We start from the raw sequence: 15,442 nt of genomic DNA, 5'->3' as shown, positions 1-15,442 counted from the left end.
CATAGCCACAATTCCCATTCACTGCATTAAGCTCTCTAAAATAATGGAAAGTCTATGGAGCTTGTTAAAATGGGTTCTAATTAGAAGTTTTGCCAAGCACTTCACTTCAACGAGTCAGTGTTTGATGCGTGGAGCTGGGGATGGAAGTACACCGTAGAGACTGTTGCACCATGGTGGTGGCTGCCTATTGCTGTGACGGTCTGCTCTTCCTTCTTGGGGGCCCCTAGATTGAGGCTCGAGATAAGGACTGGAAACAGGGAACTTGCTTTTTCTCCATAATCCCAAAGGAGTTTCGGGACTTGCTCTTCCTGATTCCTGATTCAAATCTTTGCCATGCTCTCCTATTAAATAGCTGTGCTCAGGCCTTCAGTCTCCTCTTCACTTCTCACCCCCACTCCCAATAAGTCTGCTTTGAAAAATGCTATGTTAGATTAATTTGTAGTTCTCAAATAGAAATGTATATGGCTGTCTCTTAACTAAAAGAGAGAGGAGGTCAAAGGTCTCTTCTACCACTGATGCTCTAACAGTGCTAGCAGGGTGGCTGGTGTCACTGTCCTGATTTGCCGCCCTCACCAGAGACCGAACTGGATCCTCCTTGGTGTCCTTGAAATCACCCGAGGAGGTGACCATCTCCTCCGTGTAAAAGCTAATCTGGTGCTCCCAAGTCTGGTTCCTGTGAATTTTGGGAATGTTACTCATGGTCTCAGACATTTTGTCTTTCTGTGGGAAGCGCTTTCTTCAATTTGTAATGTGGTCATCAAGATCATGTAATGAATGGTACTTGATGCCTTCCCTTCACTCCTCTAAATCAAGCAAGCTAGAAACAAAGACATCTTTGTATGAGCAGCTCTGTGGGTTGCCTTCTTAAAGCAACATCTTTCATCCTTGTCCTTTCACCTCTCTCTTTCTCTCCTCTTCCTTACCTTCCACCCATTAACAAACATTTTGTCAGTACCTCCTAGGTAATAGCCCTGTGCTAGGTGTTGTGGCAATAACAATGAATAGGCTACAGTCCCAGTCTTCGAAGGAACAAACATGCTACAAACCTACTCTCTTGCCCTCACAGGAAGTCATCTGTGCTCTGGTTGAAGCATTCTGAGTTTCTAGGGATCAGACTGGAGCCAAGTGAAACTACACTTCTTGGGAACAGCCTAATAATTTCTTCTTTCAAAGATGATTCTTCCAGGTTTATTTGAGTTTTAGGTGCCTATTCTAGGTAGTCCTTTCCCAGAAATACTTGTACAGGAGAAGGCCTGATTGGAAATCACTTTTCCAAATTTCTTCAGCTGGGAGAGTTCCATATGTATATGAAGAAAATGATTTTCCTTGGACTTCTGATTCTTTAGGTGGCCCTGCTCATCATGCTACTCTGATTTAGAACCCCAATCTTTCTCCTTCTCCATGTCTCTATTCTCCTACCATACACACATGTAGTGCCCTCTTAGAGTCTCCTCTTTTTGACCAAGGCCTTCATTTTCCAAAATTATCCCTTTCTTTCCATAAGAAATCCTATTATTTTCTCACTGTAGGTATTCAGTTATTAGCTGATATGTGATCTAAATAAACCAATTCATAATGAGGTATGATTTGATAGCCAGGTTAATAATTTAACTATTTTCAGGATATTTGCATTGTCTGGAGGATATCTGTTAGCCCAAACAGGTTTTTTTTTGACAATGCTATCATTTCAGGTCAGCCGGAGTTGTATCTGTAATCTTCCTGATGGCCCTCAAATTATATTACTATGGTCAAACTTTCTACTTAATTTATGCCAGGCTTGCATGTGACCAGATTCCAGGGCTAATTTCATGTAAGTAGTTGGAAGAGGACTTGCTTTTGAAGTCTATCCTATTTTTGAAAATTAGAAGTCTAAACAGGTGACTTTTTACGTTCTTGAAAGATTTAGTTATCAAAATGCAAGACTCAGAGTTTTGAAACCTTGGACTTTTGAACTGGAAATACGAATCTTTTCTTTAGGTTCTGGCAAATTAAACTGTGATCCATGCTACCATGTGGAACTTGCAATGGTATAATCACCAGTGGTTTACTTTATGGCACTTGTCTCTGTTTTGGTTTCTCTGACTCTGGCTGCATTGTGTCTTTGGAGCTACTTGAGAATGGAGAAAGAAGCCGGGCACGTTTTCATTTCTTTGGAGGGCAATGACTGCCGATTGAAGGCAGAACTTCAGACAGACCATAGATACCCACTTGTCAGTTTCCTAAACTGTGTTATTTCATGAGTTGGCATGTAATTCCATATGATGATATTTACTTTTTCACATATCACTTGTTTCCCTCAAGAAGAAAATGATCCTTTTGAGACAGCATTAAGTATCAGGGGTGACTGCAATACTTTTTCAATCAATATTTGTTGACTAAATAAACCCACTACTAACAATTTTCAGAAAAGGTAGCATTTGCCAGATGATCTTAAACTACAGCAGAAGAGAATTAGGTTAAATACAATGAGAAAACTGGGATGGCAAGCACCTAAACACAGGACATGAGAGATGGTCATAGAATCTTCACTGCTGGCCATTTCATGAGTATCAGAGAGCATCGTTTGTCCAATGTGTGTGTGGTCGTCCAGCTTGATGTGATCCGCTGAGCTTCTGTCTGGTTCTACAATTCTAGACTTAACGGGATTCTTGGCTGGTTTCTCCAAGGAAAAGAATGCTGTATTCATTTTCCCATTTAAATTTCAGCTACTGTGAAATTAGCCATGACCATCTTTTGCAAGTAAAACTTCCACATAGATAGTAGGCTCAGGAGTGATATTGGCCTTTATTTGGCAACTGTGTTCCCATTCCTAATGAATTTTGTAACTCAAGCATGATGTCTGAATAGGTTCGAATGAAACTGTATTTATTATGTCCTCTGTTCTTTAAAATAGCAAAACAGATTAATGTGTTGCTTTACAGATGTGCTATGGGGGGAATGCCAACTCTTAGGAGGCCAGGAAGTCTTCCCACTTTCCCAAGCCACAGTAAGACGTGTGCATGACATTCAAAGGGAGTTTCTTGAATCTCTTGAGTTGGATTTTCTGTGTGCTGCACCCACCTGCTTTCTCTGCATAAAATGATGTTGGACTGTTCTATATAAAATTCATATCGTGTCAATTGATTTCACAGGGAAACAAATTTAAAAGTTCGCCATGCACTATCAGTTACCTCAGAACTTGGAGCAGACATTAGCAGTCTCGCAAAGTTTGATGGTAAGTGGTTAAAACATTCAAACAAACAAAAAATTTCAAAAACAAAAACCATGTAACAAACTAATTATCTGAGATGCAATTTATGTCTTTTTATTTGGTGGAAGGACATAAAATTTCCCAGGCATCCAGACTTGTAATCTTCTCATGCTAAAGGGTAAAATCTTTTACCTTGGAGAGAATGGCTTTATCATTTCATTGCTCATTTCATCCTTGTTTCCTTGTTTGCCTCCAATCCCACAATGTCTTCACTTGCCTGACCTTTGCTTTCCTGAAGCTCTCTGCAGACTTGCTGAGGAGTACAGACCATACTTTTATCTCTAGCCCTAAGGTTTAACCATCCATACATTTCCTGGCTCCATAACAAAGACCAAATGCTAGACTGCAAACTTCGTAAGGAGAGCAATCTTGCCTTATATATTCTTGTGTCTTGTGCAGTGCCTGGCACAATGTCTCAAAGACAGTAGGTGCTTATGAAGAATATTCTGATCTATTAATCAGATGGCAGCTATTGCCCTATATTCTGGAGCATGGTTTTACTATCACCATCTACATACTATTCAACCTGCTTCTCAGCATTGTTTTCCTTGTCTGTTCTTCTTTTCTATTAAAGCCGTCTTTAAGCATTCATGAAAAGACCTCAAGATAGTTTCTATTCCAGGGATATTTACATTTTATGATTAAGAGACACAGAGAAACAGAATTCTTCAAGAGTCAAAGGAAAGAACTGCTAATGGTAGGATTTTAAGCTCCATGCCAGGTTGTGGGGAGAATCTTTGGGGTCTTCCTTCACTCTGGCCCTAAGTATCAGTATTTACAGCTTGGTTTTATTTGTTAATGAGTCTTTATGAATTTGAGGCAACTATCTTCCATAACATTTTCTTTGAGATCCACTAAAGGACAATGTGGCCAAGAGCTTTAGCATGATCCTGTGAGTGAAACCTCAGGCCAATTTACATTTTAAAGTTTCTCAAATGCACAGCTTAGAGTTTATATTGTCTGTGCTTTTTTGTTGTTGTTGTTGTAAGCTCCATCTGGAATCTGTTAATATTTTAATCTCATTCAATATAATGATTGCTTATAGAAAAAAAAAAACATTCCTCCAAATTGAGATTGAAATCAGGGGACTTTGAATGTTCCAAGAAATATTTTGATTAGATTAAAACAAATCACACATTTTCTATTAAGTAATTTTTTTTCAATGAAATTTTACTGTTGTATGAATCTAAGAAAAGTGAACTGTGTTCATGAATCAAAATCCTTGCTTAAAATACCTCATCTAATGTTTATGGACTTCTGAAAGGGCAACCTAAGTATAATTGGCCATTACTCATTTCTTTCCCAGAAGAATTGTTCATTTATACCTCTGTCAATCCATGAGGAGGTAGAAGTTCATGATTTTTAGTGTTCTTTATCAAGAACAAGCAGAAAATGATCATTACAATGATCTAGTTCCCTTTAGCAGATATTAATGTAGATAACAAGAATATGATGCAGTTACAAACAACCCTGAAATCTTAGTGGCTTATATATAGTAAAGGCTTATTTCTCTCTCATGTCACATTCTGATTTGTGTTGGAAGACCTTCTCCATTTTGTTTCTGTGGTGTCTGGAATAACAGCCTCTAAGGTCACCACAGTAGGTAAAGGCGTCACGGTGGCTTTTAACTGCCTCTTCTCACATTTCATTAGCCAGCCCAAGTCATGTAGCCCCAGCCTAACACAAGGATAATTGGGAAATAACAAATATGGATATTTGTTCAGTGCCACATCCTCTCAGAACTCTGACACTGGGTTGACACCAGGGTAGTGCATAAAGGGGTAGACTAGGTTAGGTGAATTTCTTAACTGGAACCACAGACTTGAGTCAAATGTTTCCCTCCTCAGCATGACTCCTCATACTCTCAAGCTCCCTTACCCTGCTTGACTTTTTCTTTTTCTCATAGCACCTTTCACCATTTGGCTTACTCTATGATTTACTTATTTTCTAAGTTTATTGATTATTGCCCATCTCAGCTTGCTGCAATGTGAGTACACAGGGATTTTGTTTTGTTCATTGATATATGCCAATCTCCTAGAACAATGCCTGTCAAATGGTAGGTGCTCAATAAACACTTGAATGAATGAATGTCACAATGGCCAGAGAATGGGAGTGGAATCAATATAAGGTGCCAGAAAGGCTTGGGAGGGCAAAGGAAAGACCTAAGGTAAAGAGATTGGGAACAGACTGTGAAATAATGGGGTGAGGAAAAAGGTTCCCGATGAGGTCTTGTTGAACAAAGCCAGAGTGCCGGGAGGGCAGCTGAGAGATCATCTGGTTTAGTGGTTTTATAACATTATTTACTTCAGAATTCTATCTTCAAACAAAACTTAACATGGAAGCCCCAAATATAAACCATTACAAATGGTGTTGATTTGGCTTAAGCAGGGAAACACCTCCACATCAAGAACAATTCCTTCATTACAGAGAGTAAAATTGAGGTCCAGAGAGGTTAAGGGAATTGATTGCATGTAATAATAATAGTCTTTCTTAATACTTCATGAAATTTATTTTTAAAAGTGCATCAATAATTGTCACTTACTAGGTGTGACCTGAATTTGCTTCATTCAGGATGGGTTGCTAACCAAACTGCCAACATATAATTGGTTTTGCAAATAAAGGCAACACAGACCTCTCTCTTCTATTATTTATATTAAAATTGTGGTCACTTTTCAGAAAACACATAATGCCAAATTCTTGATGCTGGCATAATTCTGGGCTAAGAAACAGGTTTCTGCTAAGTTTACTCTTTAATTTTTAAAATATAAATTGAATTTCAGCCTACCTACAAGATAATGTTTTATGGGTTTAACCTTATTAAAATATGGTTTCTTGTTTCCAAGAAAGCAGCTGAAGAATAAATAAGTAAAGTAAGGGTAAACAAATTAGATAAAATGTATAAATTGGATTTCCTCTGTTAGCAGCCAGACTTAAGACCAGAAGGATTACCCAAGATGTGGTATGGAAAAGTCTTTGAAAGAATCAAGACAATTAACAAACCCTAAATCCTTTTCTGTGTTGCCCTTTCTTTCACGAAGCCTTTTTGAGTCTTCCCCAATTCCTTCTTTCTTAGCCCTAATTTACAACTTTTAATCTCTCTCTCTCTTTCGTACATATTCTCACTCACACACTATAGGTATGTATTTCTCTAGCTACCCCTTTTCACCATTCTATTTTTTTCCCCATTGCATTCTATCTTATATTGTCTTTTTATCCTAGTCTTCCCCTCTTTGTGTTAGTTAACTTATTTTCTTTACCTGAAGTGTCTCTTTTTTCTTGTCATTCTTTATCTTTTCTGTCTTTGTCACACCCTCCTTATTAGTATATTGAATCTATTAAGTATCTCCTAAGGACAAGATGTAATACAAAAAATGTAGGATTAAAAAATATCCCCCCATACCTAATTCTCAAGTTTCTTTTGATCATTTCACTCCCCTATTTTTTTCCTACCCCCTCATTTTTGCCTTTTGTCACAATTGGCTAGCAATAGATTTGAGGTTCTTTTCTGGTGACTAGAGAAAGACTACTTCAGGGGGTAAAACCTAGTTATTTATTTTATCGTTTGCTTTAAATTAAAAGTATGATATCATCATTGCATGGATTTGGAAATGCCCTGCCTCACTACAGCAAGTATAGTTATAATAAATGAAGATACATGAGGCACACTCTTTCCCTATACTCCATGCTAAGTGCATCTTTTAGCTTGTGACTTCTGGGCAAGTCTGGGTATGGCATTACTTATGCATCTAGTTACCCTGTGGTTTTACTCCTAAGACTTGCCAGACTACTTTCTTTGTCACCAAAATACAATTTTCTGTTCTTGTATCATAAATGTACATTTTCCCAGTATCTCGAGACTTGAGTTTACCACTCCTATCCCTAAGAGAAGCCACCACTAGGCACTCTGAACTTGGGACACCAGAGGTCAAACCTGAGGTGGGTTGGGCACCAGGAAGACCTTCATAAGTCTCCCTGCCTCCCTACTTTTGCATGGCATGAGCTTATCTCCTTCATTTGTTCACTTAGTCACTCATTTACTCATTCAGCAAATGTATATTTAACATAATGCCAAGGGATATGCTGGGGATACAGTGTATCAAACTCAGGCCTTGTTTTCAGAGATTTTAAAGTCCAGGAATGAAGACAGATTTGGACAAGCACTCATCCCCAAGGGAGACTTTACTAAGGTAAATGTCTTAAGGTTCTCAGGCCCTAAACATGATGTTGACACATGACCAAGTACTCATGTACCAGGTACTGTGCTAAGCAATTGCACACATTATCCTATTAAAACCTTACAACCTGAGAGGTAGAGATTGTTATTAGCTCTAATGTATGGATAAGGAACCTGAGACCCAGAGAAACTGAATAACTTGTACAAGGTCACATAGCTACTAAGTGAGGAATCAGAATATGAACTCAGAACTGCTGGCAAAGCCCACAAAAGAACATAAAGTCCAGGCTCTAAACTATAAGCAGAGAGGCAGCATTGGAGAGTTAAGGAAATTTAGCAAAACATCTTAGCTCCAGATCACGATAAGAAACATCATTTTAAAGATACTTTAAATTTAAAGGTGCAAAATTAATGACCAGCGTCTAAGTCCACCCAGGACTCAGATGCTGTTATTGTATTTTTTAAAAGTAGCAATGTTCTCGGTGGTTTTGAATGTCAGGATCCCTGACAAGAGTTTATAGAAGAGCTGGTTATACATAGAGACCAGTACCAGCAAGATAGAGTTGGATTTTGGCAGGTACATCCATTTATTTGAAAAGTTCTCATATAAATATTACTCAATTCAAATGTCAAAAAAAAAAACAGTGTATAGCCTGTTGAATTTTATATTAAGGAAAGATATATAATTTGATCTAATATTATAACAAATATAAAAATAAATTGAGTGGTCCTTGATTTTTCTTGTTAGTCTCATGGGAATTGAAAAAAGTTTTACAAATAAGTAACTGGAAATATTTCTCAGTTCCACATTTGTAAACTGGACATGTTTGGGGGAAAGTCCCGGATGTAAACTGTCCAAATGTGTTCAAGAATCTTCTGCATATTATTACTGACTGGATTGAGATCTGTTTTTTGCAACTTATGACAAGTTTACATATTTTGTATGACTGTTAATACTGAATTTCAATCCCGGGAAAGGTTGGTTCTTTATTTCAGGAATCTTTGTATATTTTTGTGGTCCTTTCTAAAGAATAGCATGTGTGTAATTACAACAGAGAAAAAAATAAGTATTTCTTTTTGGTTAAACAAAAATGAAAAGGCTTAGTTAGCATCTTATGACCTCTTACTTCCCAGATAGATTTACCCTTCACCTGGATAGATGCACAGCACAGCAGTCAAGGAGTGTTGCTGCAGGAGACTCAGAGCCCATGGAAGGACACTGTGGTGCTGACGTGGCCCTTATGGTGGCTGAGCTTGATGGCTGAAAGAAGGGGTTTCAGAAAACAGGAAAGCCATACTCTTCTTCCTAAGAAAATGAAAGAATATTCATCACAGTCCTCAGGACAATTTCCTAAACTTCAAGAAGTTCTTGGTCAGGATGGAAAGGAAAGACGCAGGGATTTGGGCTGCATTAGTGACGTCTCATTCAATGGATCATTTGTCTTATGGAAGAGTTGCCATGTTGATAATCAAGAAATATTGAAAATAGTACTATACATAATAAAATAAAACCTGCTTTTCTGGAAAATCATGGAACATAGTATACTGAGTTCCATTTTCATGAGAACCTAAAGATTTCCAATTTGAGAAAAACACTTTAGTTCAAGAAGTTTATTATTAAGTTGGTAATTAGCCAACAATTCATCTGGCTAAATTTAGAGTACCAAGAAAGGTCCAGAATGAGATCTTGTAGGTTTTGGTCAGTATAGGTTTAGGGAATTTCTGTGTGACGGTGAACTGGATGAACTGCTATCTACTTTCATGTCTTTTCTCTTCAGAGGGGGCAAACAAACCTGGCTAGCTACTTTGACTATATTTATACTCATCATTGACATAATTTTTCCCAGTTGTCTCATTGCCCATTAAAGATGACTTTGTGCTTGTAAACATGTTTTCAGCCAATAACTGTGAGAAGTGATACTGTTTTTCCTAGGCTGTTTCCTCATCAATTGTCAAACTGGCTGTTTACTGTCCTTTTCTTTCTCTGATAAAATTAAAAGGAAGAAGAGTCCTAAGAGAGTTCTTCCCTAGTCCTTTTTATGCTTTATGGCTAGAATGTATTTCTCATTATCTCTTATATGTTTTAAACCTCCTACCTTTTTTCAGTGTTCTCAGGTCCATTTGGTTCTCTTTAGGGTTAAGTCAATCCAAGGTCTCTATAGTGACTGGGCTATTTTGTCTTCCAATTTTTTATTGCTACTACCCAGAAATAAACCAAACTATTCCATTCATCTTAGTTTTGCCATAATACTCTTTCCATCACCCAACCGCCTTATTGAAACCACCTGAAATTTTTCCATCCATCTATCCAACAGGTATTTTTTAAAACCCTGCTATGTAGGCAGTATGCTAGGTTATGGGACTACAGAGGTGAATAGAGTGGTCCTTTCAAAGGAACCTGCTCACCTCTTTTGGAAAGGGATAGAAAAGAATTTGTGTCTTATGCTAACAGGGCTAAGAAAGGGAAAACTGAGCACTTCTGATGGTAAAAACGGAATTTGCCTTGGTTCCAGCTATGTTGTTTAGACTGGGCCCTGTATTTAGTATTTAATTCTCTAGGACCAAGTTCATCTCTTGATTTCCTTCAAGAAAGGTTGAATTGGGTCTCGGCCTCCAAAAACAGGCAGAACCTCTTGGCCTTTCTGCCTGTTGCCATCTAGAACCACACCCTTGGTGTCAGGCCAGGACTGGATGAGCTTGGGGCCAGGGAGGAGTGAACTGACACATTTAAGGCTGCATTTGCCTCCATGTTAGTCTTTTCTTATGACAATGAAAGTGATCAAATGAGCCTGTTTTTTATATTCCTACTGGCAGGGACTGTGTATCATGTTGTTTTTTTCCCCAAAGAACATTTTTGTTTAATGGCCAAATTCGAATCCTGAAAAATTGAGTCTTGGGTCAAGAAACTGGAATAATCTTTAAAGGTTGCTGCCAGTCCCACTATTTTATATAAGTTTTGCTGGTGCTGCCCAATTTAAGGTTCTACAAAATCCATGAATGAACATTATTGGTCAAGGAAGGAGATACTGAATTCTTAGAATTTAGAAAATGTCTCCTCTTCTATAACTCAGTTGTCCAAACCACTTGTGCCAGTTTAAATCCATTTTAATTTACTTTTTAATATCAATGATAGGCTATAATTGGAACTAACCAGAACTCAGCCATTTCCCTTTGTATAAAAAATGACCTTGTACAGATTGTTCTGCCTCATCCAAACCCTCCTGCAGGCATTCCCTCTTTTAGCAGTGGAAGCCTGGGATGCAACTAGTGAGGGCCAAGTGGAGGGTCATCATAGGGGGTACTTTTGAAAAGTAGATGGAAGCTGGAAAAACACTTTTGAGACTGTGAGCCCCTCGTTCCTTTCAGGTTTATTTGTTTTTGTTTTTGAATGCAAGATCCATTAACATTAGTAATCTGCTTAGCCAGGAGTGATTAGGCCATGTGAAAACTGGCTGCTGTCACCTATGTCTAAGAGTTTTAAAGGGAAAACATATTATTGGAGGAAGGAAGGCAACCTATGTAAGAAGCTACTTTGCATTCAGAAGGTAGCTTGGTAAGTAGATGGAATCGGTGTAACACAAAATTTCTGTAGGAAGGTCTGGTCTCCATTCCCTTCAATCAGTGCTAAGGACATACTTGCCAATTTTATTTTCCAAATACAAGTTTTCATGTCCCACCTACGCTTTTGGTTTCTGACTAAATAACTGGATTTTTATTGTTTTTGAGAGAGAGAAACTTTTAGGTACTCAGCACACCTCTGACTCTAGTTTAAGTTCTGATTGGATCTACTGACAACCTCCTTTTTCATTCCTTCTCTTCCTCTTTCCCTCCCTTTTCTCCCTCCCATTTTCCCTTCCTCTTCCTTCCTTCCTTCTGCTTTTCTTCTCTTTGTACTTGTTATTTTTGAGTTCTAAAACTTTAATCCCAACTGCTGGCAATGCAAATGTATTTATTTTATTTTATTTATATTTTTAAATATTTATTTATTTATTTATTTCTCTCCCCTTCTTCCACCGCCCCCCCCCCCCCCCCCCATCAACACTGTGCATGGGCCAGCTCCACACGGGTCAAGGAGGCCCAGGATTTGAACCACAGACCTCCCATGTGGTAGACGGATGCCCTAACCACTGGGCCAAGTCTGCTTCCTGCAAATGTATTTTAATGTAATTGTCTTTTGTGACAGGGTCTGTAAAAGATTGTTTCTGGGTTTTTTCTACCTAAAGAACTACCACTACGAATGCGTATTTTCTTATTGAAGTAATGGAACGAATTGATTGATAGATTTGAAATGGGCATGCCTTTGGAATGGGCTTGGAATTAGGAAAAAAACAACAAAAACTAGAAACATCCTCTGGCCAGTTTGGGGCAAGTTATATGGTAACTTTAAGAGTCTCGAGAACTCTGAATCTAATCAAGATAAGCATAGAATAGCTGAAAGGAATCACAGGCATTCTGTGGCAAACAAAGCTCAGGTTTCTCTGGGGTGGAATATATTAGGAACCCCGATATTATGATCTTGGAAGTATGTCATCTTAACTTGTGCAAAACTTCCCATTAAGTTAAAAAAAAAAGGAATAAAAACTTTTAGAACTGCCCCTCTTTTGTCTTTTCTAGTTACAAACTAGAAGCAGAGCCAAATGAATTTTTTTTAAGAATAAAAGCATACTACAGCTCTTGAGTTTTCTGTTCTTATTTGAAAAGTACAGAAAGCTACATTTTAAAAAATATTTGATGGATTTCCATCCTTGTACCTTACAGATCCTGTATATGTAACAATGTACCATCTAAGAGAGAAGGAAAAAGTACTGTATATCAGTAGAGTGGTAAAACAAAACTGTGGGCTTCTAAAGAAAGTTTGAGATGGGTCATAAAAAAGGATTGTTCTTTCAAATTTTTTTTTATTTTACAGGGATTGTTGCCTGTGAGGCGCCTAATAACAAATTAGATAAATTCACAGGATTCCTCTCTTGGAAAGACAGCAAGTACTCCCTCAGCAATGAGAAGATAATCCTGAGAGGCTGTGTCCTGAGAAACACAAGCTGGTGTTTTGGAATGGTAATTTTTGCAGGTACAGCTAACTGTCCAGGGTCAGTTATATGTGAACTCCTCCTGAGATACCCATCAGCATGGTCTCCAGTTCTCCAAGTTTGGATCAGCCCAGTCCTTTTATTCCAAGGAAGTAGTGCTTTAGCATTGACTTCAAAGTGCAGGGTACCAGGGGGATGCCCCGTTGTTTGACAATGTCCTGGGTGGCTCCATTTTTGAGGAGCCACTGGCATCATTAATTTATTCTTAAGGATGTTTGGGCCTTAATTAAACAGTAAATGCTAGATACCTACTGTTTAATTTCCCTTTCTCTAACTCCATCCCAACCATCTCTGTCATTTGTCTTTTTATGTATTAACCAATCTTCCTTTGATGTAGGGGAAGAGCATGAAAGAAAGTTCCTCTCTGTGGTGTTAAATTTGTAGTTTGCGAAAGGTCAAATCCCTTTTGGAGAAACCTTGGAGATTCAGCCATCATTTTTATCTATACCCCATAGCTCCTTATACTGTTTTTTAAACAGGGTAATGGATCCTGGAAAGTTTGCTTGATGGAGTGGGAGTGGCTGCAAAGGGGAGTTCTTCTTACTCTTCTTGCTTGTCATTTTTCCTTTCTTTAATTATCTCTCTGGGTCCAACGTAGCACTGTCCTGCTAAGGAAACTTACAGTAGCAATGTTTTGTAGATCCACTCTGTTGTACTCATGACTTCAATTGCTGGCCCTTGATTTTAAGAATCCTGTTTATTGTGACACCAACTTAAGATGTGTTTCGGGCCTGTTGACTACATATGCAATAAAAAATCAGAATGTTTTTCTTAACTGATTTCCTTGAACAACAACATAATGTTCATTAAGGGCTCAAAAGTGTTCCAAACCTAGGAAAACCCCTTAATTCCTCCAAAATACTCTCAGTTGTGGGTGTTAACTTGCAAAGATCTTGCTGCTTGGGGTATTGACATTGTAAGGACTTTGGAAAAACCTAGAAATGAAGCAGAATATACTTTTATCAAGGCATGAATTGGGCTTCCTAATTATCAAATCAGAGAATTTTATTCTTTAGCCAGGGAGATAAACCTATGACCATTTATCTCCTCCTTTCAATCATTCTTGCAGAGAGAAAAGTAGAACAAGGTTTATACATAAGCCTCACTCTATCTTCCCACAATTTTTAGGGGAGACTTTTTGAAGGTACCTCATGGGAAATACCATGGTGCTTTGCCCCCTGTCATCACAGAAATGGAAGCTCCCCACCCTACAAATGGTCTGCATCCCAAAATTTTGCTTGCATGTATATGAACTTGTTTTGAATAATTAATTCTGTATGATTGCTCAGCTACAGCACGTCATAATAGGTCGCTATTTTGAGCCACTCAGGGGCAAAGTTTTTCTTCATAAGGTTGTCGCTATGGGAAAATTGCTCTTACATAGAAGGAAGTAGGGTTGTAAGTTGAATAGGTCTCTGTCTGGGGAAGTATAACAAAGTTTACAGAATTTGGATCAGACAGATATAGGTTCAGATTTGCTTAGCCACTGTAGGACTTTTAGGCTTGCTTACTTAAATTTGCTAAGTTTTAGTTTCTCCTCTATAACAGGGAGATAGGAAGTACCTCACAGAGTCATTGTAAAGGCTCACTGAGATAATGCATATGGAAGAGGATTCTAGACAAATGTTATTTTCCTTTCTTCCCTGCTTCTACCTTCTTTCATCGTTTCAGAGCTTACTGCCTGTTCCATAGACTGAGAGTCTTGAAACTTTCTGTTCCCTGCATTTTGGAAGGGCAGGGGAGTGATAGGTTCTTCTTCTGTGGTATGACCTGGATGCTTGCTTGCATGGGACCTTCATCAGATGGATATTTGTAAAGTGGAGAATGTCTGCATTGATTTTAGTCTTGGCACAGATATTAATTGAAAGCTTAACTAGCAAAAAAGCAAGCAGAGGAATGAATGGTTGGTTTTATCTATGCCAGAGTTTAACATATGGTTGTCTCAGAACTTTTAAAGTTGAGATATCTAATTTGGGGACGTTATCCAAAATGAAATATTAATTATTGTTTCTGTATTATTACTACTCCAGTTATACCTACAATTAAGAATTATGCAAGGAATATAGCTGGTAAAGGCATTATTTACTTTACAAACCTATAATTTATGAAGGTCTAATATACATTAACAGTTGGTCCATGATTTCTTCTATCCTCAAGGGAGGAGGAAGCCTTGTTTTTTGAGGGCAGGAATCTTGTTCATTTAAGGAGTCCACAGGAGTCAGCACCACTTTGATGTATGGGAGATATTTAGGCTGGAGCTCTTCCCTTTGCTCCTATAGATATTAAGATTCTTTTCAACCTTTCTCTCTGCCCTAGGAGACTGACTTGTGTGGTTTACACCAAAAGGCTTTCTTGAACTTTGGTTTCTAGTTGAGATCCATTTTTGGGGATCACGGGGAAGACATCAAAGGGAGGAAGAAGAGTGAGGTCAAGGCATTTTTTCTCCCAGGCTGCTTCTTTGCATGGTCCTATCATGCTTGTTGGGTCCCTCAATATAAGGTCACTGTTCATCTAAAGGCTGCAGAATCCACACATCCTTTTCCTTTCCAACCCGCTAACCATTCCCTCCCTTCATCCTTCTGATTTAGATGTGGAAACAATTTGATTGCTGCTAAGCCCTTGGTTATGGTACTATTCTTTTGCTTTCCCTACACTCCCACCCACCCTTTTGTAAATAGTCCCTTTATATAAATAAGCCCTCTTTCAATTATCCTTGTTCAAGTGTGTCATCTCAGAGTGAGACACAGCCTTAAATTCCATTGGTTAAATGAGTTTATGAATTAATGAGTTAGCTAACTATTTCTTATAGTTTTAAAAATAGTGGTTGAGAGCAAAAGCTTTAGTTAGATATATGTGGGTTCAAAGTCTGGCTTTGCCAAGAAATCATGAGCAAGTTACTTAAACTCTTTAAGCCTCAATTTCATCATTGCT

General features: G+C 38.2%; 1 protein-coding gene across 1 annotated transcript in view; it reads left to right on the top strand.

Moving 5' to 3' along the window:
• The window catches only part of ATP8B4 (ATPase phospholipid transporting 8B4 (putative)), a 292,064-nt gene that overhangs the window by 172,414 nt on the left and 104,208 nt on the right, over window positions 1–15,442 (top strand). Inside the window, exons 9-10 of the mRNA XM_058294177.2 lie at window positions 3,132–3,214; window positions 12,334–12,492. Of these exons, the coding sequence (XP_058150160.1) occupies window positions 3,132–3,214; window positions 12,334–12,492 (242 nt within the window). The remainder of the gene's footprint in view (window positions 1–3,131; window positions 3,215–12,333; window positions 12,493–15,442) is intronic.

This window comes from Dasypus novemcinctus, chromosome 3, assembly GCF_030445035.2.
Source record: "Dasypus novemcinctus isolate mDasNov1 chromosome 3, mDasNov1.1.hap2, whole genome shotgun sequence".
NCBI classification, from domain to species: domain Eukaryota; kingdom Metazoa; phylum Chordata; class Mammalia; order Cingulata; family Dasypodidae; genus Dasypus; species Dasypus novemcinctus.
Note: the sequence above shows the minus strand (reverse complement) of the source record. Positions and strands in the feature narration are given on the sequence as shown.